Here is a 27,097-nt window from a genome sequence, read left to right as displayed (position 1 = left end):
TGACACAACAAACATGTTCTTGCCAATGATATTGCAGAAGTTAACAACATTGGTTACAAGGTATGCTTCACTCATGTACATACATACATAACAAAATATAGAATACTGCAGTTTTTTTAGCCAGTCTTGATTACATTGTAATGTACACTCAGTATATATAGGTTATCATAAATAATTATTCTACACTATAATGGTACCAGAATTGATAAAATATTTTGGAAAATATACTGAAGAAATGTTGACGACATCTGTTACCGTATTAGTCCATCTCCCATACATCTACTTACAATGACAACAGTAATTATACAGGATTGTCTCTGAATTGTCTAGTATAAATCTCTATTCCATATCTAGGCTATAATTTTTAATAGCAAAATATAGCTAGCTATGGTTTCACTTTGGCAGCTTTTGGCTGCTAGGGACAGTTCCATTCAAAAGTCTGGAAAATTCTGTTCCCAATGCACTTTAATTTCTTGGACTGCTGCCTTAATGTACATACCTATCTCATGCACTTTGATTTTCAGTAAGCTTCATCTTCAAAAACAATGGTTGGTCAGGCATTCCCGCAATTTTGAACTAAATTTTAGATGTAAGGATCCAGCTCATTCAGTGTTTTGCAACATTAAGTACTCTTTCCTAGTGTAGTAGTATTTTTAATGGTTACCATGTACAGTGTAACTCCAAGAATCTGCCAGATTCTTATAACTCTAAAAGTGCAGTACTGGTAAGGAAAGAGTACTTAAAGTTGCAAAACAGGCAAAAAGCAGAGCCGGACCCATACATCTGCTTGGAGATTACCATTCCCTTCAACTTTCTATGCTGTTTTGATGACTTGTCAAAGTAGAAGTCAACATAGCATTCCACATCTACATAAACAAAATGTACACAAGTACATGTATGTTGTATTTTCAATACCTTTTTGCATTGCATGACCATGGTCCATTCTACACTGATTCATCATTTTACATATATTAGTTGTAATCAACTACTTAGAAAAATGTACTTTCACATCTCAAACAATGGGCAAACTTTCATTGATACATTGCAGTTGAGAATTAACAATTTACTAATAAAAATCCTGAAGAGCATAATTTTCAGTATTTCATGCTAGATTTTTACATTTGTCAGCAATACTCTTTCCTGTACATTCCACAGCACACGGTAATTCATTTCATAGATAAATAGCACACTCTTGAGTATACAGCATATGTTCCTTACTTTTTATTCTTCTTAGATATAGGAAGCAAGGACCTGGTAGTTGAGGTAATATTTTTCAAGCAATATATAACCGGCCTATGGTTGCACATTTCTTGACTACCATCACATACTGTACCTTAAGTTTTAATTTTGCCATTGCCTTATTTCAACATCTGCAATAGTCCTTTTAAAATTGAGAGTAGTTATTGCCATTATACTATGCAGGGTGCAGGTCAACACATCACTGATATGTAAGAAGCATAAATAGTTTCCAAACAACCTAGGGAGACAGTTTTACAGGACACTTGTATTGGGAGGGCGAAGCAAAATCCTGTGATACAAAACTTCTAGTATTCACAAATGTACAATGACACAAGTTTGTTACAGCTGGAGTGGTACAAATCAAGAAAAGTATAAGATAAAAAATCTTTGTCCACTATGCTAGACTAGGAAAGGGCAATGAGAATACTTACCCATAAGCTATCAAGCTATACCTCCTGAGGCAAACTGTTAAACAGGATAAAATCCTTCTTTTGTCCTTTTAGAGGACACTTACTGTAATCTCATTGTAAGTTATATTCCAACTTCTGATACAAATTGTTCACAGCAATGTTTGGTTAACAAGATAAATATTCTGCTTTAAATAAAATAGATTATATAGATAAATGTGATATAAATTCAATCAATTAAAAAACTATCTGGGATAATGATATATCTAAAAAAGTAAAATTGATTAAAATTGGGACAGAAGGTCAGTATGTCATACTTCACAATTATGTTCTACTATGAGCATTGAAAGAAAACAATGTAGGCTAGCTTTGTTAGCATTTAACCTTGTTAGCATCTGAGTACAAAGCCATGCCACAGTGGAAATGGAACCTTGGGCTGTAGACACCAACTCTAACCCTATTCCTAGCCCAAATTCTAACTACAATGTAACTAGAGCACAAGCTCTGGCCCAAAATCTAGCCATTATCCTAACTCTAGCCTAGACCAAACACTAACCCTAGCCATGGCCCAAACTCCTAGCCATAGGCCTAGTCCTAGCTCAAGCTCCTATCCCTAAGCTTAACCATACAGACAAATTCCTAGGCCCTTATCCTAAACCAACTAAAGATGTCCCTCTTACAGTCTAGCAGACAGCACAAAATGTATTGAGTCTGCCTGAAATAGTCTATGCAGTGTGTCTCACTTGATTGTCATACAGTACAGCCCAACTACCCAGCCATGACCAGCAGGGGCCATTTCAGAACATTCCAAATCTATACTCATCTCTACAAAATGTTCTGCTCATGAGAAGCACTTCCTGTGGACCACCGCAGGTCCGATCTCGTCGTAGTCCTGTTGTGAGATCCAGGCCTGTCTGAACTGGTCCATACTGGCCAGGACGGCCCCACCCTTCCACACCAGGTACTTCCTGTCCTGTGGTTGGACGACCCGAACGCTCCTGGTCAGGCTGGAGGGGACGATGGAGGACAGCTCCTTCTCCAGTCTCTCTGGGAGGCCCTGGAGCAGGGTGTTTCCTCCTGGGGAGGGTGAAAGGTCAGAGGGTTACTAATTATAAGAGTTCATAGTATTAATAAACATAGGGATGTCACTGTAATTAAATGGTGGCAGCATCACAGTTGAGCTCGTGGTTCCAATTAGTTGGTAACTGGAAGACCTGAGTTCAATCCTGGGTAGGACATTTCAGTTGGGGCTGCATCCATCTTTCGGAAGGGATGTAAAATGGGGGTCCAATGCCTTAGGAGGTGCATCAAGCATGATAAAGAGGAGGATCTAGCAACCCCTCCCTGCAAAAATATACCCAGTGCTACAGAAACAGCAAGGGAACTTGCCCTATGTGCCACTAGGCACAACTTACTGGAACAACGACAACAAACCATGATTACCTGAGAGGACGACGTTGCTGAACAGCTCCCTGCGGAGGTCCATGTCACACCGCATCACGCTGTCGTGCACAGCGTACTGAATCCCGCCATGTTCCTTACCAAGCAGCGAGGGGTCAAACAGCACCTCCCCACATCTGTACAGAACAGGACACAGTCAGTATCAATAGGGTATTAGCCAGTTCATGGGTTAAAAATGTACATGAATTGTGATGCTTTAATGTGTCAAAGTTGAAGGCCTGGAGGTGCATACTGTAAATGCAGAAATGTTTGCAGCGGTTTTATGTCTGCGGTTTTTGCCACGAACTTAAAACCACCACGAACATTTTTCCATTATAGTATGAGACTGCAGTCTATGAGGCTAACGCGAACATAAAACCACAGCGAACATTCCATTTTTCTGCTGCGGAGAAAGTAAATCCCCGCAAACTTTAATGCATTTACAGTATTATGCATAGTCCGGAAACAAGAACTATTTACAAGTTAGGAGAACTTGTAGTTTCACTGTCTTATCGAATTGGTATTTCCACTATCAGACTATTTTCTATAGGATATAACAGCCTATGCGATGACAATGTATTCTCTGCATACCTGAACCTTTCACTGCTCAAGACTACAGAGTGGCCATCAGGTAGAACATACACCTGTTCACAGTCAGGGGAAGTCTCTGCCTTCTCAGTCTCTGTCCTGAAGTCCCCGGCCACGTAGCACAGTCTCTCCTTCATGTCACGTACAATCTCATGCTCCGCACTGGTCACAAAGGAGTGCCCACGTTCTTTCAGAATCTAGCGGGCGAAAAGTAATATTGAAGACCTTTATTGCACATTTTTGCCACACCGGGCCAAGTGCAGGTCACAACAAGACATGTTGAAAAGATTCACTTAACGAATAAATTCAACTCGCTTTTCTGTTGTCTGTTATAAATTCAACTCGCTTTTCTGGAGATAAAAGAACAGATATGTTTTATGATCGATGGTTTGTCTAGTTGCATTAGGCATATGAATTTTTCTACAGCACTTAGGTGTATGAAATAAGGAAATAGGTGTTTCTCCAGCATGCCTAGCATGTCAAAACAAACGTGGAAATACACACAGAAATACAAACAGACACCGCAATACAACACCTGCCTGTTTAAAATCAAGCAAAAATGTATCAGTACCCAGTCTACCCTACACCCTGCACCTACCCGCATGAGATAGCTGGTCAGGTCCCTGCCAGCCAGGTTTAACCTGTGTACAGCATGGGGGAGAGAGTAGCCTTCATAGATGGGTACTGTGTGGCTCACACCGTCACCCGAGTCAAACACCACACCTGCAGAGAGCAACATTCCATTCAATGTAGCATGCTGGGACAATAAACTTTGACTGCAAAAACGAAGTCCAAAGAAAGAAAAGGTGAACATCATCTGCATCTGTACATTTCAGGTTTGCTCACTGGGTGGTTTATTTGCTGAATGCTTTTCCCTTCATTCCTACAAGCCCCTACCTGTAGTTCTGCCTGTGGCGTACAGGGATAGCACCGCCTGGACAGCCACATAGAAGAAAGGGACGTGGAAGTTCTCAAAGACGATCTGCATCATGCGCTCGCGGTTACGGTGGGGGTTCATGGCGGCCTCTGTCAGGAACAGGGGGTGGTTTTCTGGCTCCACACGTAGCTGGTTCACCAAGGCATGCTCCCAAATCTGTATGAAAACAGCAACAATTTTTCATTATTTTAATCTGTTTCCAGTAGATTTATCAGTTCTCCATCCCTTGCATTGACAGAAACATCTCCTCAAATATATAAAATTAGTTTGTAATTAAAGTTACCCTCAAGTTACCCTCAACTTTTTAACAATTAGAAAAAGTCTTCCAAGTACAGCAACTCTTGAAATGTCAGCGGTGGTTTATTTTCACTGTTACTCTTCTTGCATGAAGACGTGTTTTGTAATTCTTGAGTAATAAAGAATTGTTTTAACTGCAAACTTCATACAGCAGAAACCTACCACAAAACAACCACTGTGACAGAAATATATGCAGTTACAGTACATGTACCTTCTCCATGTCATCCCAGTCTGTGACTATCCCATGCTCCACAGGGTACTTCAACACCAGCACACCTCTCATGTTCTGGGCTGCATCCCCTACATACGAGTCTTGGTATCTCCCGGACATCACGTCCTACAGTCGCAGAAAGATATGAAACATTTCATGTCAAAAGATCACAATCATGACAGTGCTGTCTCATGAATCAAAGATAGTCCTAATGCAGGTTAAAGTAAAGCAGCAGTCATCCTTAACTGAGGTGAAGCATTGTCTTTTTCAAGTAGTGGTATAAGTAAAATGTACTGCAATACAGATTCCCTACAGCTTGCGTTTTCTGCCAAAGACACCAGGTTTTCCTAAATGTGTTCTTTTATGTGCAGAGGTTTTACGCTTAAAGCACACTCTGAAGCACACTCATACAGAGGGTCACTGGCCTAACTGAAATGATGAATGTTTGAGCCAGGTCCAGCCCTGGAATCAAAACCCTGCCCATTACGGATCCACGGAATTGGTCCATATGACAAAACATCAGCAATGCTACAAGTAACACCATAGTGGTATGAAACTTTCCGATAACCGTCATTCACGACGTACAATATACAAAAGATGCACCAACCTTATAATGTGGCCTGCCCACCATGGCAGGGAACACGGCCCTAGGCATGTCATCTGTGCTGAAGCCAGCCTTACACAGGCCTGTACCATTGTCTAACACCACAGGGGGGCCGTAACCGTCCAACTGAGGAACACACAGTCATGTTACACTCAAGAATCTGGTTAATATGTTTTGCTTTTCTAACCAAACACACCTCTTACTAGTGCCATGTCCTGATTATTGCCATTCTGAAAATATTGCTTATCATTCAGAAGAATATAAAATTTGCATGAGACATACTGCAGATCATATTACAGGCACAAGAATACAATTTTAGGACCTGAATTCTGTAGCCTATGTTGATGAAAAATATGGCAATAATTAAGCCGACTTTACAAATCAAGAATTTAGCTCGGCCGAGTTGTCAGCGATTTCTAAATTACGAGGAGGCATGACTTTGAAGCCTACGAACAAATGACAGAGTTTCTTCGTCGGCATCAGGGTCATACCTCCTCGTAATTTAGAACTCGCTGACAACTCGGCCGAGCTAAATTCTTGATTTGTAAAGGGGGCTTAAGGGCCGGCGAGGAATTATACAATGTGTAAGTTATTGAATGAAGTAAACCTTAAACCTTTCACAATACAGAGCAAAACATTAGGGGTTGGGCACATCTTATCCTGACTAGTGGATTAGGAATTAGACAAATCACCAAACAAAATCTCCTTTACCAGTCCACCTGTGTGCATGTAGCTAAAAAAACTGCAATCTTTTCAGTTTCTAGTTTTGTTGTTAAACCTTAACACCACAATTAGGCCACACCGATTTATTTTCTTGGTCCTCAGATAATTCAACGGGCAAATTCAAGATGAAAACACAAGGCAGGGAAGAAAACCCAAACCTTTGTATAATCACAAAACTGCGTGTACATTTGTACCAAGGTGCAGACTGTTTTCATGTTGATAATACAGTTCAGCTTTATTTCTTTAAAACAGAGAACCAACAATCAAATTGGTGTGATCTTAGTTCCTAAAAAAACAAAAACAAACCCACACACTGTTAGCGATGCACCAACTTATACTGAATGTGTACCTTTTGGTCTGTGCTGCCAAGCTTTGTAACATTGATATGTTGGTGCTTTGTGAGGTGTGCATTCCATAGCAGTGCACAAGTAGCAAGGGAGCAGCTGGAGTTGATAAGCCTTGAAACTTTTGCAGTGGTTTGATTTGAAGATACCACAAATACAATGTATGTGTTTCCAATGTATTACTACAGTAATCAGAATCGTTTCAACCACCCATTTCAACTTTAAAGAGAAACTCTGCAAAAACCTCCTACTGTGAAATAAAACCTTCGTGAAAGTAAAAGCATTTACGGTACATGCTTTACCATGCGAATGATATTTTTATTCATCATGTATTTGCATTTAAGCGTAAAAGTGATTATATCATTCTTTTTTATAATTTCAACTAGGCATCTTTCATTCTTTATCTGCATGACAGACCAAAATGTATGTGGGATTACTTCAAATTCTTTTCACATTTTCTGTCATAGTGACATTTCTAAAGTTTTTGTAAAATGTTGTCTGTTGGTTTGTAAGTTGGAATGTTGATACATGTAGAAGTCACCATCTACCAAAAATTCAAGAGAATCTTCCAACTTTAACTGGATGTCCAAAACAACAACACTGCTACTAGTACTACTAGGCAAAGAATGTTCTAAACCAAGTGTAAGTAAATTGTAACTGATGACAAAAAAGTTTACTTTTCATGCTCAGAGGCCATTTTATCTGACGCAATTTATAATTGGCATTGTTACATACAAAACAAAACAAGACCATTTTATCTGATACAATTTATACTTGGCATTGTTACAAAATTAATAAAACAATCAATAAAAATAAGTTTGGCTCCACACTTTTGAATCAAGCACAATTCTGTGTAGGATTTACCAAGATTATTTTAAGTAACAAATTCTTTTGTGGCATTGTATATTAGAATTACCTTACACAAAAGTGTATTTTAATTTTAGATTTGTAGAAGAAGGACTATGGGCAGATGTCATCCATATAATCAAATCAACATACCTAAACTACAGAAAGAAATGCTACATTGGTCCCCAAAAGAGTGATAAGGTACAATAATATAGAGGATCAGTGAGGTCACAGAATAAAATTATTAAAATAGGCAATTTGACCAAGTAGCCTGACTGTGTATGGAAGCCATAGTACTTCAAAATAGGATAAGGCTATTCCTTGCAGAGATTGTAGCAAAGTCAAAGTAAAATCAGTCTGAGCTAAGATGAGCAGCGCCTCCTACCTCCACACTGTGAACTGCAGTCTGGACCAGTGGCATATCTGGGATGACAGGAGGTGGAACCCTGACAGTGCCACCACCACCAACATTACCTCTTCCTGATGCAGTTCTCTCTACTTGTTTGCTTTTCCTAGGTTGGATTTTAGGACGATCCTGCTTATTTCTATCTTGTTGAACATGATCTAGTCTGTGTGAAGAATCCTTCGCCTGACTCTCCATCCCAGGGCTGCTTCTCTGTCCCAGGATCTCCAGGAGTTCGTCTTCCTCAGGGGTAGGAGAAGTGTCATCTTCAAGGTCATTATCAGCTAAACCTGACAGACTGTTTTGGTTTCCCTGAGAAGTCTGTGATGATGTTCTTCTCACATTGGTAATGTCTGGGCTGTCTGTGTCATACTTATCTCCTTCAAAAGCCCTTCCATTTTCTGACGAGCTGTTTTTCTGTTTTTGCGACTTCTTTTTTCCGATGTCTCCATATCTTTCCAAGGGTGAATCAAGAAGATGCTGTGTTTCTGGTTGGCTGGAGGGTCTGGTGGAGTCTACGAGGGATTTCATGAAACTGTCCACTTCTTCGCTCGACAGACTTCGCGGCCGCATCATGGGATCAAACGGACTGCTGCTGTCACCTGGAGACAGACTGAGAAGAAGGTCAACATCACCTGTGACACCTGCAACAGGTGTGGTTTCACCTGCATCAGATGTGGTTTCACCTGTCACCCCTAGTCTCTCCAGGTGGGCCCAGATCTCCTCTTCCTTCCTGCTCTCTTCGACAGACTTCTTGGGAGTCATTTTCTCCAGGCCCCGCCACAGGCTTTCCAAAGTTTCTTCATCATAGCTTGTTGGGCCGCCGTTTGGTGTCGTGTTGCTTTGTTCCAATATGCCGTTCACCTCTGGGTCTGTCACTGGGCTCAATGGTGTGCTTACAGGCGAGAGGCTTGTCATTGTCTCTCCTCTATCTACACTTCCAGTGTTGCTTTCATCGTTTACCGGTTGCGTATCCGCAGCTGCGGCTTTGGGTAGCGTCTCTGTCTGGGCCTGACCTCTGTCCTCAGAGTTGACCTCTGACCTGGAGCCAGAGCCGACCTCTGACCCGCTACTGATCTCGGAGGTTCTCAGCAGCTCGTCTATCTGTCTCTCCTGCTCCAGAACATCTTCTTCCTCCTGTCAAGAAAGGACCAGAAATACAAGATGTTCATGCACATATATGTAGAGATAGATACAAATAAAGGTGGCTAATTTCTTACTTCTTATATGTAAGAATCTTACTTCACCATCCAAAGCTATATGTTCCATTGCTAAAATGATATAAAGCCAGGGCTACCCAACTAGTCGAAGCCTATCACAAATGGCTAGCCATGGTGTCTTGAGCAACATACATTTACAAAACATCCGACTTGGGTATTGTATGTCTTTTATGTACATAGATTTGTTCTATTGCTTAACAAGGTCCTTTCTGAAGCAAAATTTCAATGTAAGGCTAAATTTCAGGAGTTTGTAACTTTATTCAATGGCAACCGTATCTATTTTCAAAGGTTGTTCAAAGACTCAGAGGTTGAAGATGAAAGGTTATCAAACTATGACCCACCTTTAATAGTTGCTCTGCCCGTCTCAGTCTCTCCTGCACTTCGTCTTGCTCCTCCTCTGCTGTCATCAGGTCCTGCCAGGATGGGGCACGTTTCCTACCCAACGGTCGCTTCCCCTCCCTCGTGGCTTCTTCCTCTCTATCTGTCTTCCACACAGGTCCGGTGTCATCTGTGAGATCTTCTTCTCTCCGTCTCCGCGCGTTCCTGGTCTTCGGTCCCTTACGTGGCGAGGAATTCTCCACCCGCGGTCTGTTCTGCGGTTTGACGTCCACTGCTTTGAAGTCGTTCCAGATCTGCTGCTGCTGTTGTGGCATACTTGAGGAGTGGTCAGCTTCTGACCTGCGAGATTTACTCACGTTTGTCCTGGAGTCACCCCTACTTCTCCTGACGTTTGGACGGAGAATGGCGCCGTCTACTTCCGTACTGACCTGAGGCGGGGTGGGAAGCTTGCGTCTTGCGCCTTTACTACCGGCTTCAGCCAGGCCGTCCTTCCTCGGGGCTTTGCTTTGACCCTTTGGTCTGGACTTGTTGCCCCCGATCATCTGGTAAGCCTGGTTGAGTGTGTGGTAGATCTGGTGGTCGTGGGTGTGCTGCTGTTCTCTCAGGGTCACAACTGCCTCCTCAACCTAAGGATAGTTAGACATGGGTGTTGATTACATGTAGTTTTAAAGTTCAAATCATTCCCAGTTTTCTCAGTGTATAGGGGTGGTGCCCATCTACATTTTCTGATAATTAACGCATGGATGCTGTTGAGAACTGAGTATCTGGGGATAAGTAAAGGAATGATCATCAACACAATGCAATTATCTTTCTCATCATTAATGTTTTCCATACTATAATGTTCTTATTATCAACATGATGTAAATTGGAATCATTCCATCACTGACAAGTAAATTATGACAGACTAAATTCTTGTACTGCTAAACTTCTATTGTTCGATGCATTCTAGTAATGGATTTCAAATAAACATAAAACAACAAACCTCCATATCTACATGTGTAGGTACTACTTTCTAAGTCTGTTCAAACATTCCATGACTGACAAGTTTAGTACAACGGGGAGTACTGCAGACTAATACTACTGAACTGCCCTGGGCACTGTTTGGAAGTCTGTTAAAGTTGTGGTTACCTGTGACAGCACAGAAGAGTTGGAGTTGTTGTTTGATGCATTAAAGCTGCCACCAGACAGCTGCAATGCTGTTCCAGACAGTCCCTCTGCTGACCATGCCTGCTTGAGATGGCTGTCCTGCCTGGCCCTTCTACTCTCCCTGCTGTTTCTTCTGCTGTCCCCAGTACTGTTTCTCCTGCTGTCCCCTCCAATGCTGTTCCCATGGCTGTTCCTACCAGCACCCCTGGGCTGCAGCCCCTTCGTCATGTCCCTGTACATGCTCACAGACAAGTCATGAGTATCCTCATTATCCAGCGTGATCGTGGTGTACTTGGACCCATTGTTCAGAACCTGTCGTCCTTGGGGACTCGCGAACTTCGGACTTCCCGACGAATGGGACTCAGAGTTTGCTTGCACAGCTCCGATTCCTGAGTCTGCAAAACTATTCCTGCTCTCCCTCCCGTGCAGGGAACTGTGGGCGCCGGACAAGTCTTCTAGTGGTGCACTACGTGGGTGGTTTCGTGATGGTACACCCACTAAGCTGTTACGTGGGTCTATTGGTTCACCCATGGGGCCGCTGTGTGGGTTCTTATCGTCTATCTCACTGTCATCACCGTAAACACCGAACGTCCTGTTATCAGAGAGTCTACCTCTTCCGTAGACACTGCTCTCAGGATCACTGTCGGAATCCCCGTAGATTCCAAACTTGTTGTCGTCATTCCTGAATGATGCAGATCCATCGGAATGCAGCCCTCCCCTTCTACCCTGGTTCCCAGCGCCGTTGGTAAAGCCTCCGTAACTCTGAGAGTTCCCATTGGCCGGAGAGTAGTCTGGCTCTCTTCTATCCTTTCTCCTTTGCCCTACAGGAACATATCTATGGTTAATTTAGGCAACAAAACTAATGAAGGCAACAGTCCAGTAATTACAGATATTACAGATAGTCAACATTAAGAAATACATGTATAGGGGACAGTGCTAAGAAACCAATCCTAGAGCGACTACATGTATACACATCTTTAAATGTATACAGTGGTATCATGACACTGTGAACATGCATTTCAAATTACTACTTTACTACAGAATTATACTGTTTCAATCCCAAAATTGAAACACAAAGAAAGCCTTCTTTTTCCTTCTATCACAAAATGAAGTCACCACAAAAATAAATTTACAATGATAGATGATAATAGGAGGAGCATGAATGTTTGGAAGGATTAAAAACTTTCAAAAAGTACTTACTAATAGACGGACCTGGTTTCATAGGTAAATTTAAAGTAGATGTGTAAGGTTAAACTTGCACTGCTCCCAATCTGAAGTTGTGTACATGTATCTTGTACTGTTTCTGCAAATTATCCATTTGAAATGGTTCAGAGAGATTTCTCTACAGTAATACTGATCAAACTGGATCCCAAACAGACCTGCGTGATCTGACAGATCCAGGCTGGAGATCTCGGAGGGGGTGGGGTTGTGGGTGTGTCCCAGGCTGACATCGTCTGTACCCAGCTCAAACTGGTCCTTCCAGCGCAGGACCTGAGCCAGGTCTGCCCTGGCCACCCCTCCCTGAGAGTGGAGCAGTCTGGACAACACTGCACACCTACAGAAATACATGTAGAAATGTCTGGTTTCACACCACATGAAAACTGCAGACAGAAAGATATCAAAATCAGATCTTCAGTTTGCCTTGCTGTATTTCCTGTAAAAAAATATGCAACTTTTTTGGACATTTCAACTTTGAAGTCTACCACCTCTGAACTTTGCCTCCTGTCACTCCTCCTGTCAACTCTGATCTCTTGCCCTTCACTTCCTGTCACTCTTTGGTGACACATGCTTTTACATGTACATTCTATATAGCATATGGAAACAACAGTGTAGAAACACCAAACTCTTAAAGGGTTGTATGAGGTGTACTAACCTGTTGATGAGTAGCCGCCCCTGGTTGCGTAGCCGCATGTCTGGGATCAGGTGCACATTCTCCTGCACCTTCTGCAGGTTCTGCTGGGAGGGGGAGGGGTACCTGCCCAGGAAGTACTGAGCCTGGTGCTCCCAGTGGTCACGGATCAGGTCAGGCTTACCTCTGGGTTTAACATTAAACAGTTATTCAGTAAGAGACAAATCAGTCAATAAACATATGAAAAAAAAAGGATTTAAAAAAGTATCACACACAGACTTATGCAACAACAGTTGGGAGCAGATATAGATTTCACCCCTTCACATGTCAGAAACACACACATCCATGCAAACACAAACATACAGGTACACACAAATGCATACACACACACACACACACACACACATTACCAACACACACACACATGTACACAAACAGACAAACATGCACATACACACTTAAACTAGAAAGGCAACATTTTCAAGAAAATACAGGAAGTTTCCCTCCCAGTAATTTTCCTTGTGTCAAGCTATATACTCGCACACAACACTATACCATCAAGCTTATCTCTGAGACATCGCAAAAAAGGCCACTTTATAATTTGCTGCAACAGCTATTTTTTTCATTCATATTTGCTGAGACATCTAAACAGGAAACATAACTACATGTATCAATTAATTGATCCCGAAACAAATCCCACTATTTTAATTATCTTTCAAAACAAATGGTTGGTTCCTACCTGTAGTTGTCTGATGTAGCAAACTTGTCCTCTACCAGAATGAGAAACTTCAGTGCCTTGTAGTACCATCTAGCCACCTGGGAGGGCCACAGAACAGCACAAGTGTTTTAGTAAAATACTGAAATGTAGGATCCTTTAGTATCCTTTTTAATTATACAAGGATTGTGAGTGGATCAAAACCATCTCTAAATTTTGTGATACTGTAAATGCAGAAATGTTCGTGGTGGATTAATGTTCGCAGTTTTCGCGGTGACCACTTCACTGCGAACGTAAAACCACTGCGAATGTTTTTCTATTATGCTATTAGACTGCAGTCTATGGTGTTACCGCGAACTTAAATCCACCACGAAAAGTCCTTTTTCCCGCTACCGCGAAATTAAATCCCCGCGAAATTAAATGCATTTAAGGTAGTTTCTGTTTCACAATTTTTGAAGTGGTGTCTCTTGAAATACAATATGGCATTTTGAGTCTTCTCTCACCTTCTTGGTCTGCAGGTAGAAATCATAGACTCCCTTATAGAACTTGTGTTTCTTCTCCACAGACATGCGCAGTGTGGTAAGTTCTGTTTTCACCCAGTCGTGGTGGTCGTGTATGTCGGGTGACTCACACACACTCTGCTGCAGGATGTGGTCTACTTTCTTCACCCAGTGGTCCAACAGGTTCAGTTGATCCTAAACAGTGTCAGAATTGTTAGTTTGTTTCTACCTGTTATCATGTACTTATTACCTTAATTGCTCTATTCAATAGTCTACTTGTTATCTAACTTAACTTGTTATCAGTTAAATGTATCAGTTAATAGTTGTCATTTATTCATTTTTTATCAGCTAATCAGTTATTGTTCTACATCAACATTTTGGTGATATGAAACTAAGCAGCAAGGCCCTGGTATACATGTAGATCTTCCCATCCTGCCAGTCTCTGATCACATTATCCCCTGCCTTACATCCTAACACTCTACAATGTCTAAATATCTGAAGACACAAACCACAAACAAACAGACACACCAAAAACAATACTTCCGTTTTCAAAGATGTAAAAAGCTGACCAGAGATGATGAGACTGACCCTTGCTTGTGAGTAGAAGGTTCTCTGGAAGTTGATGAGAGCCATCTCTGCCTGGGCTATGTCCTCTGCAATAATCGTCTCCTCTGCCAGGGGGAGCCGGCCTCCACTGCTGAAACAGTCCAGCACCTACCAAACACAATCCACACAAAAATATAAACATTGTTTCCTGCCTGTTTAACACAACAACATTGGACCCAAGCCAAACCAGACTTCCAACCCTCCAAGTATCTCATTACACCACTTCCATCTTACTTCCTGCCACATAGCTGTGAACACACACCCGGACAAACACACTCACTCACTCACTATCCGGTTTAGCTGTATCCGCAGACATGGAAAGAGCTGCTAACTGGTTTAAAGAAAACAGGCTATCACTTCATCCCGACAAAACTAAATCTATGGTATTTGGTTTGTCTCAAAAACTACGTCACACGGGGAAGACTGTTTCTGTAACAGATGGAGTTAACACATTCGAGCAGGTGAACACCTTCACGTACCTTGGAGTTACTATGGACTCAACTCTACAATGGTCAGATCACATTGAGAAAACTACCAAGAAGCTTCTGTCGGGTCTCGGTGCCTTATGTCGTGCCAAACCCTTTGTGACTAAGGAGATACTGCAGGTCATGTGCAGAACGCTGCTATACTCACATGTGGACTACTGTTCGACGGCATGGATGCCATCACTTTTAAATTCCAACAAGTCAAAAATGATGCAGTTGAGCAGGTTGTTAAACCGGGCTGCCAGAATCATTACAGGCAGTAGACGCAAGGACTGTATACCCACCGAAACCCTGTTGGCAGAGGCTGGGATGGAGTCACTTTCCGAACGAGCGAAAGGAAACATACTGGTTAACGTGTACAAGGCAGTTCACAACAAGGCGCCGTCCTACTTACAGAACATGTTTAAATGGATGTCTCCACCTGTGCTACACAGACGAACACGGTATGCTACAAAGCAGCTGTCGGAATGGGACCCCCACATGTTGAACGTACCAAAGGCTCACGTCCAGTCCTTCAGAGGTTGTCTGCAGTTCCAGGGCCCTACGTTGTGGAACGAACTTTCTGCCGTTCAGAGACAATAGACAACGCAAGCAACTTTTAAAAACGGACTGATGCAGTAATACTGTTGGCAGAACTTTCACTGTTATCGTATTCCTATAGTTAAGTTATATGACTGTGTAGTTATAAGTCGTGTATGGTGTCTGTATGGTGTCTTATATGTGTCCAGAGAGTCCTGAAAAACAGGCTGAAGCCTGAGCGATGTACTCTGGTAAAACAAATAAAAATGAAATGAAATGAAATGAAATAGCGTCCGTTGTTCCCTGTCTGGCCAGGGTTGGACTTTCTGGGATGTCGTTTAGGTCTGATTGCTGATCTCCAGCTGCCTCTGTCAAGGTGGTTGGCTTTTTGCAAGTTCAGTCTTCGAATATCTTCCTTGACATTGTCTACCCATCTCCTTGGTGTGACCACAACCACACACAAACCAAAAACAATACCTCCATTTTCATGGAGGTACCTAGCTTATACCCTACTATCAGTATCTGTATCTGTATCTGTATCTGTATCTATATAACCGGTATAACCGCCCTTCGGCGTACTACACCAGCTTCGTAGGCACGCAGCGTGGCAGCAGCTGGTTATATTACACCGAAGGACCCGTCACACCAAACTTTTGCACATCTATCTGCAAGCGTTCGTTAAAACTATCCAGAGAAGATGCCCCTACTGTGCTTGGTGATAACAAATTCCACTCTATGATACTTCTGGGAAAGTACGAATTTTTTAACAAATCAATCCTAGCTATAGTTGGTAACTCTGGTATGAAGACAAGACTGTTTCTTGTTCTTTTTTGAGCTGGTATTAGATACATATCAGTCGGTACGTCCACCAGTTTATTGATCATTTTGTACATCATGCTAAGTCTAGACATTTTTCTTCTATCTTCAAGTGTCATCCACTACAGTTCTGTTTTCATTTTGGTAACACTAGCATCCCTGTTGTAGTTGTTTGTACAGAATCTTGTAGCTTGGTTCTGTACCCTATCAGTGCACCTCCCTGCCAGTCTTACCTGTTGGCTGACCATGTGGTACCGCACCAGCTCCCTGATCCACCCCAGCCGCTTCTCCACCCGCCCACGCAGACCCTCCACCACCTGCTGAGCTGTCTGCAGCTGCCGGTGGCATTCCTTCACAACCACCTGCCCGTCCAGGAACACCGGCTTCTGCGCCACCTTGGCAAACACCTGGTCACGGCCGGGATGCCTCGTCAGCTGCAGAATCTGTTTGCACCTGCGATGGAGAGGTGGTCCTGTTGTTAGGGTTGTTGAAGGAGAATGTAAAAGTTCTGGGTTCTAATCCCAAATAGGCTCTAATGTTGACTGCCCTTGCGAAAGGCATTAATTTTAAAGACTATTTCCTCACTCAAGGTGTAAATAAGTACATGTACCTGGCTTGAGTAAGAGGTGTCCTCAAGAATGGGACTCAAAGCCTCAAGTCCTGGTTTAAGGAGAGCTACACCTCGAGCAGGTTTAAGATCCCTCCACACACTTATCCATAAGAGTAGATGTCCATCCCGGTGTGAGAGGATCATACCTTACAGTCCAGTCTTAATTTAGCTTGTACGTACTCTACAAAACTGGTGTGTTACATTAGATTTTGTACATCTAGAGGAGGTTTACTTCACAAAGAAACAAACCAAAAAAAGAACCTGTCATATATGGCCTGGAGCTGGAGTGCCTGTAGGATGGCCTCACACTGCTGGCTGACATTGTCAGCTGTTTGTTCTGCCTCCTCTATGGACCCGTCCACCTTACAGTGGGTTAAAGCTTGTAGCTGCTTCATCGCTGCTGGAACTCTCTCCAACACTGTCTCTGTGTCCTTACTGAACACTTCTATGACCTAATACAACAGAAGTAAAACTTATCACTGGGGTGGTAAACAATACTTAGTACATGCAGAACCCATAGCACTCTGAGTAAATACTGAATTTGATGCTTGTTTTTACGAAAAGGTAAAAATCATATCATGCATACTGAAGTTGTTCTTTTTTCATCATGTTTTTACCTTTACTGTATGTTTTTCTGCAAGTCGGGCCAGTAACTTAGGTAAAATGTGTACTATTCTTTATGCACAATGGTAATACCGGATTAAGGTTTCCTGTGTGCCATAGGTTTTTTATCAACCCTATCGCATCATTTTTTTTCTGAAAAAAATCTGGGAACCATCCAGATCTGTCTCAATCTTTTTCCCATGACACACATTGTTTAGTAGACCACTAATTTTTGTTGCTAAATCATCCTTTATAAGCTTATGAATATACATTTTCATCAATTTCATGACATGAAGTTCAGATTTGGGGGGGGGGGGGGCAAATAGGGTGAAATTTACGAAAGTCCCAAAAAGCAAATTTCCGTCCCAGGATGGAGTGACTGATCCCGGACACGGCCAATTGATGTGGTCTACAGTACCTTTCTAAACTGCACCCATGTCTGGGGGTCATAGGTCAAATAACCCCCCAGGTCAAAAGTCAGCTGGCTGGGGTCCAAGTGGTTCTGAAGTTCCCCGACCTCGCCCACAAAAGTGCACTGCAACATCAAGGTCAAACACAATGTCTTCAACCAAAATTTCGAACATTCTCCGTGAGAGTCTAACAATAAAATGTATAATTTATTCCAACACAGCAAGTAAATTTTATGGATCACATCCCCTGCAGACTCCAAATCCAATGTGGGAGTGCAAAAATACAACAAGATGGAAGAAAAGCAAGATTCCTACATTTCCAAAATAGAAACCATAGATGTTGTAACAAGAATTGTAACGACATGGCATGATATCAAAGCTAACAAGTCCTTTATTCCTGTATTCAAGAAATGCACAAAGTGACACTTGCGTTTTAGCTTAGTATCATTACATACCAACTACACCGGAAAGGGAATTTTTTTTTTCAAACTCATGCAGAAGTCAAACTGCAAGCCAATGTCATCCACAAAATCTACTTAATGTATCCTTACAAAGTTCAAGTTTCCAACCCATGATTCTGTCCTTACCTTGTCCCAAAGCCCTTTGCCCTGAGGACCTTTCTTGGCCGTCTTGACCCCCAGGAGTTTGGCCAGCTGTTTGCAGGCCGCCTTGTTGTCTGGACGGACGATGTAGAAACAGGCAACAGAACGCGGAGTGCGGATCTGACGAGAAAACAGATAATGATGACTTTGTTGTAACTGGCAGATGATACAATTTAACTTCAATTTTCTGTATTTGTTGTTTATTTGTTTCACACTTAGTTTAAGGGAAAAAAAAACAATAAAACCAGGACAATGAATTATAAAAGGACATAACAGTACAAGTGAGGCCAGAAGCTTCTGCTTATGAGATTGAAGTCTTCCCTTTGCTAACTTATTCAGTTACTACAATACATATAAATCAAACAAAATAAATAAGTCTGGCTAATAAATAGAATGAAAACACATTACACTAAATGATTGACCATAACTTGGGTAAATGTATGGATATAAGTTAAAAATTAAAAGTCATCTATTCCCTTTTAACTTTTTTATATTTAGATCAAAACATTGCCTACAAGCTTCACGACCTTCTTGTAATAGAAGTAAGTTTTACCTCCACTAACTGCAACGTCTCCACTATCAGATGCACTGCCGGCAGCCCTGTTGTAGTCAAGTCAGCCAGGAAGGCAAAACCGTTCTTCTTCTGGTTGGAACTGGGAGGGGATGAGGAAACAGGAACATCACTTGTTTACATTTTGCACTGTCAATTGTATATTTTGGACTGCAAACTTTTTTGTGTCTTGTGCCTGTTCCTGTTCCTGCAATGTATTGTACTCTTTTCTTTAGATTCATACTTTCAAACGTCTCATTTTCTCTGTCAAAAACAACAATTTACTAGAAAAGACTATTAACTGTCGCAAAAACAGGCATCTAACATAGAAACTGAGCCAGATTCTTACATCTGCTTGGATATTAGGCAGAACAGATGAGTAAACAAACAAACAATTCACCTGACCCTTGACCTAGTTTTTCCTTTTAATACAAATACCAAGGAACCTTTCATCTTTTTCTAGTGCTACTCATCTTTGTGGTAGGGACAACATACTGTAAATGCAGAAATTTTTGCAGTGGTTTGATGTTCACAGTTTTCGCGTTGCCAATTCACTGCGAACTTAAAACCACCGCAAACATTTTCAATGGCAGTAAGAGACCACAGTGCATAATACTACCGCAAACTTAGACCCATAGCAAACCCGCTAACGAGAAATTAAATCTATGATAAATACTCAGATACAAAAATGGCACATTGATATTTCTGTATTTTGGACTTGTACCAAATGATTTTTGTGGTGTAGTACCATTACTGGGTATAGAACGCAGCTATAGCAGACAGTCGTCCAGTATTCACCTACCGTGTGATAACCATGAAATATTGCACCACGTGGGCAAGGTCCTGGCTGTTTAAATGTTCCGTCAGACTCCCATGATGCCTTGCAGGGAAGCAGATGAGGGGGCGGCCATGTTGGTCAAAACCACCTGAAATCACCATAAGTCATGTCATTCAGCTTGCTACAAACCATTCCTTACAACTGTCACTATCGATAAAATGGCAAAGAGATCTCAAACCTAACAGTTTTTGAGACAAAATGCTGTGGCCATAGATTTTTTCACTGATACAATCAAATCTTTAGAAGTGACCACCTCTATCTAATTCTAACTCTTAGGACTGCGTGGCCAATGTAACTACTTTTTTATCTTCTCTTAGTAACTGTGGCCAGTGAATGTCTATACTATAGTGACCATTAGCATACCTATCGATGTAGATCAATAAATAAAATTTTCAAAGTCTCTTGAGTGGTCTTCTTGGGCAGGTTTGGCTGTAGATTATTCCCAAAACATTATAAGTCTACAGAATCATATCTATAGCTACATGTACTTGTCCTTGATAAAATATGTCTAGGAAAGGAAAAAAGAAAATAGAGGTATGCCAACCAGGTAAGATGGCTCCCTGCACACTCATCAACTTGCCACTTGGCATCACGGGAAGGACAGAATCTGGAAAAGAAGGCAAAACCTTGTGTTATCTATTTATATTTAAAGCAGTTTATAGTGAAAGCTTCATCATGTTAGCATCATTTTTCTTGGGATGATTGTACCCTACAAATGTACATACATACATGGTAAACCTTTCATCCAAAGCTGGCAAAATTTGGCCACTTTTCTGCCTTGCAAACAACTTGCACTCAGTTTATATGCAAGTCCAGTGTTGAGTCTGAGTCAATTCTTTTATTCAGTCTACACATTCCAGCTGTTACACTGCTGACATCATTGAGTCATCAGGCACAGCTGGCCACGAGTCAAAGGTCAAGGCTGCCATGGCAACAGGGACTAAGGACAACAACTTAATCCTATGTACACTACTCTCCAAGCAGAGTTTGAGTCATGTAGATATAGGAGTAGTCAGCGTGTTAGTACCCCAACCCGCGAAGCATAAAAAAACAAAAAAATGTTAGCTAAACAGTTTTACTGCCCCAGATTAAAGCGTACCTGGCACATCGGGAACAATGTAAGACTACCAAGAGGAGCACCCGCAACATACACACAAGTACTGTAAAACCATCTACCTTCCCAGAGGTTTAATCTTGCGGTAAGAGAGAAAAGGAGGTATTTGCGGTGTTAGAACATTTGTTTCTGAAACAATTCTAGACTATACAATGCACTGACTGCAGTAATGTAATGAAAACTTATCATGTCCCGAATTTGCAAAAATAAAACAATTGTAGCAGTTTTAAGATTTACAGTACCGTCCATAGTACATCCTAGTCCAGTACACATTATGAGCTACATGTATGTTATCATATCTGGTGTCATACATACGTCAACCAAGATAAGATTTAGAGTCTAAGTAAAAGTGCAATGATAAAAAACCAATTAACTAATTAATTCTCCCACTCTATATTCCCATCGGGAACAACTTTCGTGTACGTGCGTGCCAACGTTATCAGTAGGTCTGTCCATAGATACACACTGTAAATCTTGAAATGTTCACAGGTTTTATGTTACAGGTTTTCATAGTGAGCTCTCCACAGCAAATGATGACACTACAAATTTATGTTTCCTTTGCATTACTACTGTACTTCAGAACTGTTTCAGCCACAAAAAAAATTTAAAAAACAAGTATCAACTGTCCCCACAAAAGAAATGGATTTACAGTAGACAGAAAATGACGGACAAGGATCCTTAACAACTACAGTGCAGTAAAAATGTCACAACGTAGGTAATTGAATTACAACATCAGTGTATTGTGTCCATAGTTTTCACTGACGCAGTTGCCTTTCTCCTGTTGTCACCGAGTGCTAAATTACAGGTACATTTGTAGTAATTGTCTTGTGTCATAGGGCCACGTGAAATGAATACCACCTTTGTTTGCACTCTGATTGTAAATTGTTACTGTACATTGTATGTCAAGGACAAGGGAACTTAAAAGTCTGACATTCAAAGACGAGTACAATGTACAATGTTCTAAAGGACAATGTACAATATACTACAGAATAGCACTGGAGAGAATTTATCTGTAAGTACGTGTCACGTATGCACAATACTTGCAGAATAATTCCGAGTGAGAAAGTATTACACAAAACCTTTGGATCAATGGATCAATAGAAAAAGCCAATGTTTTGGTCCTTTCTTTTGTAAAAATAATTCTATCAATAATACGTGTAATAAAATACTGGCTAAGACTAAAACAACTTGACAGTTCCACACACCCCTTACAGGTGGACGCATTACTCTGTCAGGAATACCTTATGGGAAATAGTTACAAGAAAAACTGGTTGCACCATGTTAAAGAAATAGTAGATAATACAGGCTATTCTTTCTTATGGAACATTAACTACCCTACATTAGACAATAAGAACATATGTACTTTGTTAAAGAGAAGACTTACCGATATGTACGTTCAAACGTTTTTTCATCAACTGTCCCTAGATAACGGTAAGCTAAGATTTTACAAAAGTGTTAAATCCGAATACGTGATGGAAAATTACCTACATCATAATGAGTTTAATGAAAGATCAGCCATATGTAAGATAAGAACAAGCGCACATCCGTTAGAAATAGAAAGGGGCCGCTATAAAAAGCTCCAAGTCCACGAGAGATTGTGTACATATTGCCCAATGAATGCAGTGGAAAATGAAACACATTTTATCAGTCAGTGTACCCACTATGAAACTGAAAGAAAAACATTATTTCAAACAGTAGCCACTATTTCACCAAGCTTTTATCACCTAAATGATCACCAAAAGACTACATTTTTACTAAAAGCTCAAAATCCCACCATCATACAGAACGTGGGACAGTTCATTAACCACTGCCTTCAAAGAAGAAGTCAAACCCGACAATAGTATTCATAGTATCATGTAGTTGATTAGACACTAGTTTTATGTACTTACCTCTCTTAGTTCTTGAGATTGTGTATGCAATTAGCCCTCTGGCATGATTTTGCAAATAAAACATTCACTAATAATAATGTACACAATAATTCACAACCTACAAACACTGTCTGATGTCCAAATCCTACAGCATGTGCCTTTCAAAACATGTGTAACAACAGCTCAATGTAAACTTCGAAGTTGAGAAATAACAGCTGTTTATATAATGTCCATTTCACATGTTAAGAGGGATTGTTTGTACAATGTAATTGTATATGTAACGTTACAATACTATACTTTCAAGTGCTCTGTATCATGAACAAAATGGGGGCATTGTTATCGAGATAAATCATGTATCATGTTTATGGTTAACTAGTAGTTATACTGTTAATGTTATATGCGTATAACGTTATTTTAGTCCATTTGCTCATCCACAACGTGCAACATCTGCTTGGAGATTAAGCGTTCCACCTTGCCAAAGAAAAATTATGGTCGGACTCGTAGTATATAGCTAGTACGATCGCAAACTGACTTTGGATAGTCACGTGCAAGAGTCCTGCAAAATTCTGCTGTCTTGTTACGAAAAAGACTGCATTTAGATACTTGCCAGTGGTTGATTCTGTTACAGCCTGCTTGAAAAATAACTTCTACGGCATCAAAAGTTATCGTACTACGACCTACTTTCAAGTCTTCGCCCCCCTCCCCCACAACAACCAAGATACCAGATGTCACATATACACAAACGATATCGACATGTCGATTATGCGGAAAACCGCCACAATTATCGGTGTTGTGAGTCGTTCCACGTTTGCATTGTGAACCTGTAAACGCCCTGACAGCTTTGCGTGGACTGGGAATTCTAACCGACTGCTCCATTCACGCCAAACTTCACTTCATATTTGGCTTTCACGACAAACCAAAAAGACAAACACACACGCCACAGGTATCCCACATCTAAAAAAAATGATTTACCCACCTATTTTGGCTTCTTTGTCCTGCATCCTGGCGTTGGACATTCTTCAGCTGTTGTATTATCATATCAGAGCATTCTTATTGTCGTAAGATCGTATAGTGGAGAGATTGTGAATGTAAACTAAGCGCCTAAGGCTTCCAACCAAGTGGCTTCCAACGGAGCAAGAAACTGGCCATGATGGCTCATGAATAATTAATCAGCTGGTCTTTAGCGTCGTGACGTCATGATCCTCGGGGAATACCTGTGGTTTACCAGTAGATACTGTAAAAGGGCAAATGTTAGCTACGAATTTCGCGGCAGGGAGAAATTGGTTTGTTCGCTTCTCTACTTCACACAAGTACATGTAATTCATAAATAGTATGCAAGTATACCGAAGTCACGGGTTCCGCACTGGGCGCCCAGTGCGGAATTCGTGGGGAAACTGGCGTCGGCACTCGGGGCCCAGTACGGAAGAAACTTCCGCACAGGAATTCCAGTGCGGAACGGCTTTGTTCGAGTGCTGAAGACCCGTCAGCACTGGAATTCCAGAGCTACACCTTGTCTCGGCACTCGTTTTCCAGTGCCGAACTCCGCCCAGCACTCGGTTTCTAGTGCCGAACTCCGCCCAGCACTCGGTTTCTAGTGCTGATCTCCGCTCAGCACTCGGTTTCTAGTGCGGAAGGGTGGTTCAAAGGTCGTTCAGCACTGGTCACCCAGTGCGGAGGTCTTTGAGCACTGGATAACCGAGTGCCGATCTACCTAAGTCACGGGTTCCGCACTGGGATTTCTAGTGCTCGGTGACTTTTCGGCACTAGAGGCCGAGTGCTAATACCACTTCGGCACTAGAAGCCGAGTGCTACTATCATCTTAAGACCGTCAGCACTGGGTTTCCAGTGCTCGCGTCCAAATTGTTACTCAAAAACATAGTTGACATGCAGCAGCGCCTACTCACCTTCGGACGGTCACTTACTCAGTATTTTAAATCAATTTTGCCCTAGTCTTGTCTCTGTCGGAACTCGAAACACTTACAGCATGTGTGTATCATACGCTACATCCTACATGTATATAGTGTTATGTATATGATGACCTCATGTCAACAGTGTGTCAGCTTCGTTCCCTTTTTCTAAATTTCACGAAGATAAAATACCAATAAATTGCAGCTCCCTTTGTTGTGTTTGAGTTGCAGACTACTTTCAATCAATCGTTCGCATGCATCATTTGTTGATTCGTGGCGGCTACAGACAGTTTAGACAGTTCTACTTTGGTCACGAAGAAAAAAGTGTCTAAATAAGAAAGAATAATTGATATGTACTGTTCTTTGAAAACCCGACACGGATATTTCCTCCCATACGCAGCTTTCTCAGACTCAAGGTGAACGTTTTGTTACACTTCTTTTATGTATCACATTTGTATATGTGTAACGTTACCTTTAACTGCCCGGAACTGTAAATAACGTAACGGAGGCAGGCTGTCAGCACTCAGTTTCAAGTGCGGAATATTTGTCGTCACTGGTTTTCCTGTGCGGAATATTTGTCGTCACTCGTTTTCTAGTGCGGAATATTTGTCGTCACTCGTTTTCTAGTGCGGAATATTTGTCGTCACTCGTTTTCTAGTGCGGAAGGTAGTCTCAGCACTCGGTTTCTAGTGATGATTCGGGGTTTTCAGTGCTGAAGTCGACTCACCACTGGACACCTAGTGCGGACGTAACGTCGGCACTAGACTTCTAGTGCGGAAGGCCCCTTCCGCACTAGACACCGAGTGCTGAGAGAGGAACCCGTGACTTCGGTAGTTTTGCAAATAGTATGTCTGAAAAGAGAACAAAACAATTTAGATAACCAGTGTAGATACTAATGTTAAAGTCATACTACAATTGCCTTACAAATAATACAATTGTACCATGTGCAAATGTCATGCAATAAAGTTCATTCATTCATTGATACTACGGAATATTTGAACAAATCAAAAAGTAGCTTTTCCTACTTTTTCTTTACATTGTTAGTTCAATCAACCCTATACCATTGCATACCAATATTCAGGGGAAAATGCTGCGATATCATTGCACCACATAAGCATGATATAACGTTATAAAAATTGTGATCTTCCAGCAAACAGATAGCCATAGGCGGCTGGTCACTGTCTCTGTGTTCCTTATCAGCCTATTCCCAGTGGGGGGGCCAGTTGACAATTTCATCTGAGTACAGTCACTGTCAAGGAGCTTTCATCAGATAAAAGCTCCTCGGTACAGTAGATAGTTTTCTGTACAATGTTTCTTGCAGTTTTGAAGGGAATATGACATCAGCTTGTTGGTACCCTACAAAATAGACTAATAAGTTCATGATTATATGCTTTTTTAGAGTGATTAGATATGGGTGCTTTCAAAGAAGATCTTCATTGTGCGCCATGTGTCAAACTGATTACCCCACCCCGGTGGCAAGCATGCTATTGTTTACAAACAGGAGGGTCTAATTCAGGAGGTCAAATGTTTGTAGACTAATCCTTTACATTGCAAACGTGAAATAATGGCACAAAAGTGTAAAAAAAAATCAATAAGTGGTTGTAAATCTGAGATTTCTTAGTTCTAGGGCATTTCAAATTTGAACACAAATAATTCCATAGTATAGCTTTAACAGATCATTACAATGTGTCGAGCCACGAAACCCATTGTTTCATTCTGGTACCATTGTGGTGTAGAATTATTATTTATGATAACCTATATATACTGAGTGTACATTACAGTGTATTATCATATAGCCAGGCGCCGCGGACCAATCAGAAGGCCCCGTTCCACGTTGGTTATGACGCCGTAATACTTAGATTCCCGCCAGCCCAGCGTGTATCGACCTTCTGATTGGTCAGAATGAATCGACACCGGCACTGGTGTCGATTTGCATCAACACCGGCACCAGTGTCGATGCAAATCGACACCGCTGCCGATTCATTCTAACCAATCAGAAGGAGCGATACACAAAGGATATGAAGGCATTGGCCAATCAAAAGGAGCAAAACATATTCCAGAGCAGAGGGAATAAGTACAGACTGCAAGAAGAGGGGAATGGCTCCTTCTGTTAACATTGGTAATGTTTTGTTGTTGTAAAGAGCCAAAGACTACAATGTTTCGAATATTTTCTGTGGAAATTTTGGTTTCAAAATGCAATCTGTAATCTCCTTTTAAATGTATGTACCAAAGAACAAATTCGACGTATGGTACCAAGATGGAATTCACACGTATGGTACCAAGGCATCTATGCATCATACAGGAGTTTGTAAGTTTGGGTAGGCTATATGATAATAACGTTAATAACCCACCTGTTCCTCG

At 41.4% G+C, this 27,097-nt stretch overlaps 2 protein-coding genes across 2 annotated transcripts; both read right to left on the bottom strand.

Moving 5' to 3' along the window:
• Positions 1-7: 7 nt before the first annotated feature.
• Positions 8-17,921, bottom strand: LOC118413206. The gene is made up of 18 exons (XM_035816423.1): positions 17,866-17,921; positions 17,106-17,296; positions 16,468-16,687; positions 14,397-14,522; positions 13,812-14,003; positions 13,333-13,409; positions 12,618-12,779; positions 12,124-12,299; positions 10,727-11,565; positions 9,601-10,224; positions 8,022-9,176; positions 5,727-5,849; positions 5,120-5,245; positions 4,572-4,767; positions 4,273-4,397; positions 3,678-3,871; positions 3,090-3,223; positions 8-2,723 (listed from the first exon to the last, which is right to left on the bottom strand). Exons 2-18 carry the CDS (start codon positions 17,237-17,239, stop codon positions 2,488-2,490), a joined length of 4,839 nt encoding a protein of 1,612 aa, XP_035672316.1. The 5' UTR covers positions 17,240-17,296; positions 17,866-17,921; the 3' UTR covers positions 8-2,487.
• On the bottom strand, positions 17,857-23,938 carry LOC118413688 (probable guanine nucleotide exchange factor MCF2L2). Its single transcript, XM_035817215.1, has 6 exons — positions 23,806-23,938; positions 20,392-20,454; positions 19,812-19,935; positions 19,013-19,112; positions 18,445-18,579; positions 17,857-17,982 (listed from the first exon to the last, which is right to left on the bottom strand). Exons 1-6 carry the CDS (start codon positions 23,843-23,845, stop codon positions 17,857-17,859), a joined length of 588 nt encoding a protein of 195 aa, XP_035673108.1. The 5' UTR covers positions 23,846-23,938.
• Positions 23,939-27,097: the final 3,159 nt, after the last annotated feature.

This window comes from Branchiostoma floridae, chromosome 4 (assembly GCF_000003815.2).
Source record: "Branchiostoma floridae strain S238N-H82 chromosome 4, Bfl_VNyyK, whole genome shotgun sequence".
Taxonomy (NCBI): Eukaryota; Metazoa; Chordata; class Leptocardii; order Amphioxiformes; family Branchiostomatidae; genus Branchiostoma; species Branchiostoma floridae.
This window is presented reverse-complemented; position numbering and strand designations above follow the sequence as displayed.

What these genes read in the sequence shown, in the direction of transcription:
- LOC118413206 (XM_035816423.1), bottom strand. Translation starts at nt 17,239, where the DNA reads ATGAAGCAGCTACAAGCTTTAACCCACTGTAAGGTGGACGGGTCCATA. An exon ending in TCTACCTGCAGACCAAGAAG is followed by an intron (nt 13,410 to 13,811) that starts GTGAGAGAAGAC and finishes TGGCCCTCCCAG; the next exon opens with GTGGCTAGATGGTACTACAA. An exon ending in CGCCACAGGCAGAACTACAG is followed by an intron (nt 4,398 to 4,571) that starts GTAGGGGCTTGT and finishes TGCTCTCTGCAG; the next exon opens with GTGTGGTGTTTGACTCGGGT.
- LOC118413688 (XM_035817215.1), bottom strand. Translation starts at nt 23,845, where the DNA reads ATGTCCAACGCCAGGATGCAGGACAAAGAAGCCAAAATAG. An exon ending in AGACGTTGCAGTTAGTGGAG is followed by an intron (nt 18,580 to 19,012) that starts GTAAAACTTACT and finishes TTTTCTCGTCAG; the next exon opens with ATCCGCACTCCGCGTTCTGT. An exon ending in GCAAAGGGCTTTGGGACAAG is followed by an intron (nt 17,983 to 18,444) that starts GTAAGGACAGAA and finishes TTGATGTTGCAG; the next exon opens with TGCACTTTTGTGGGCGAGGT.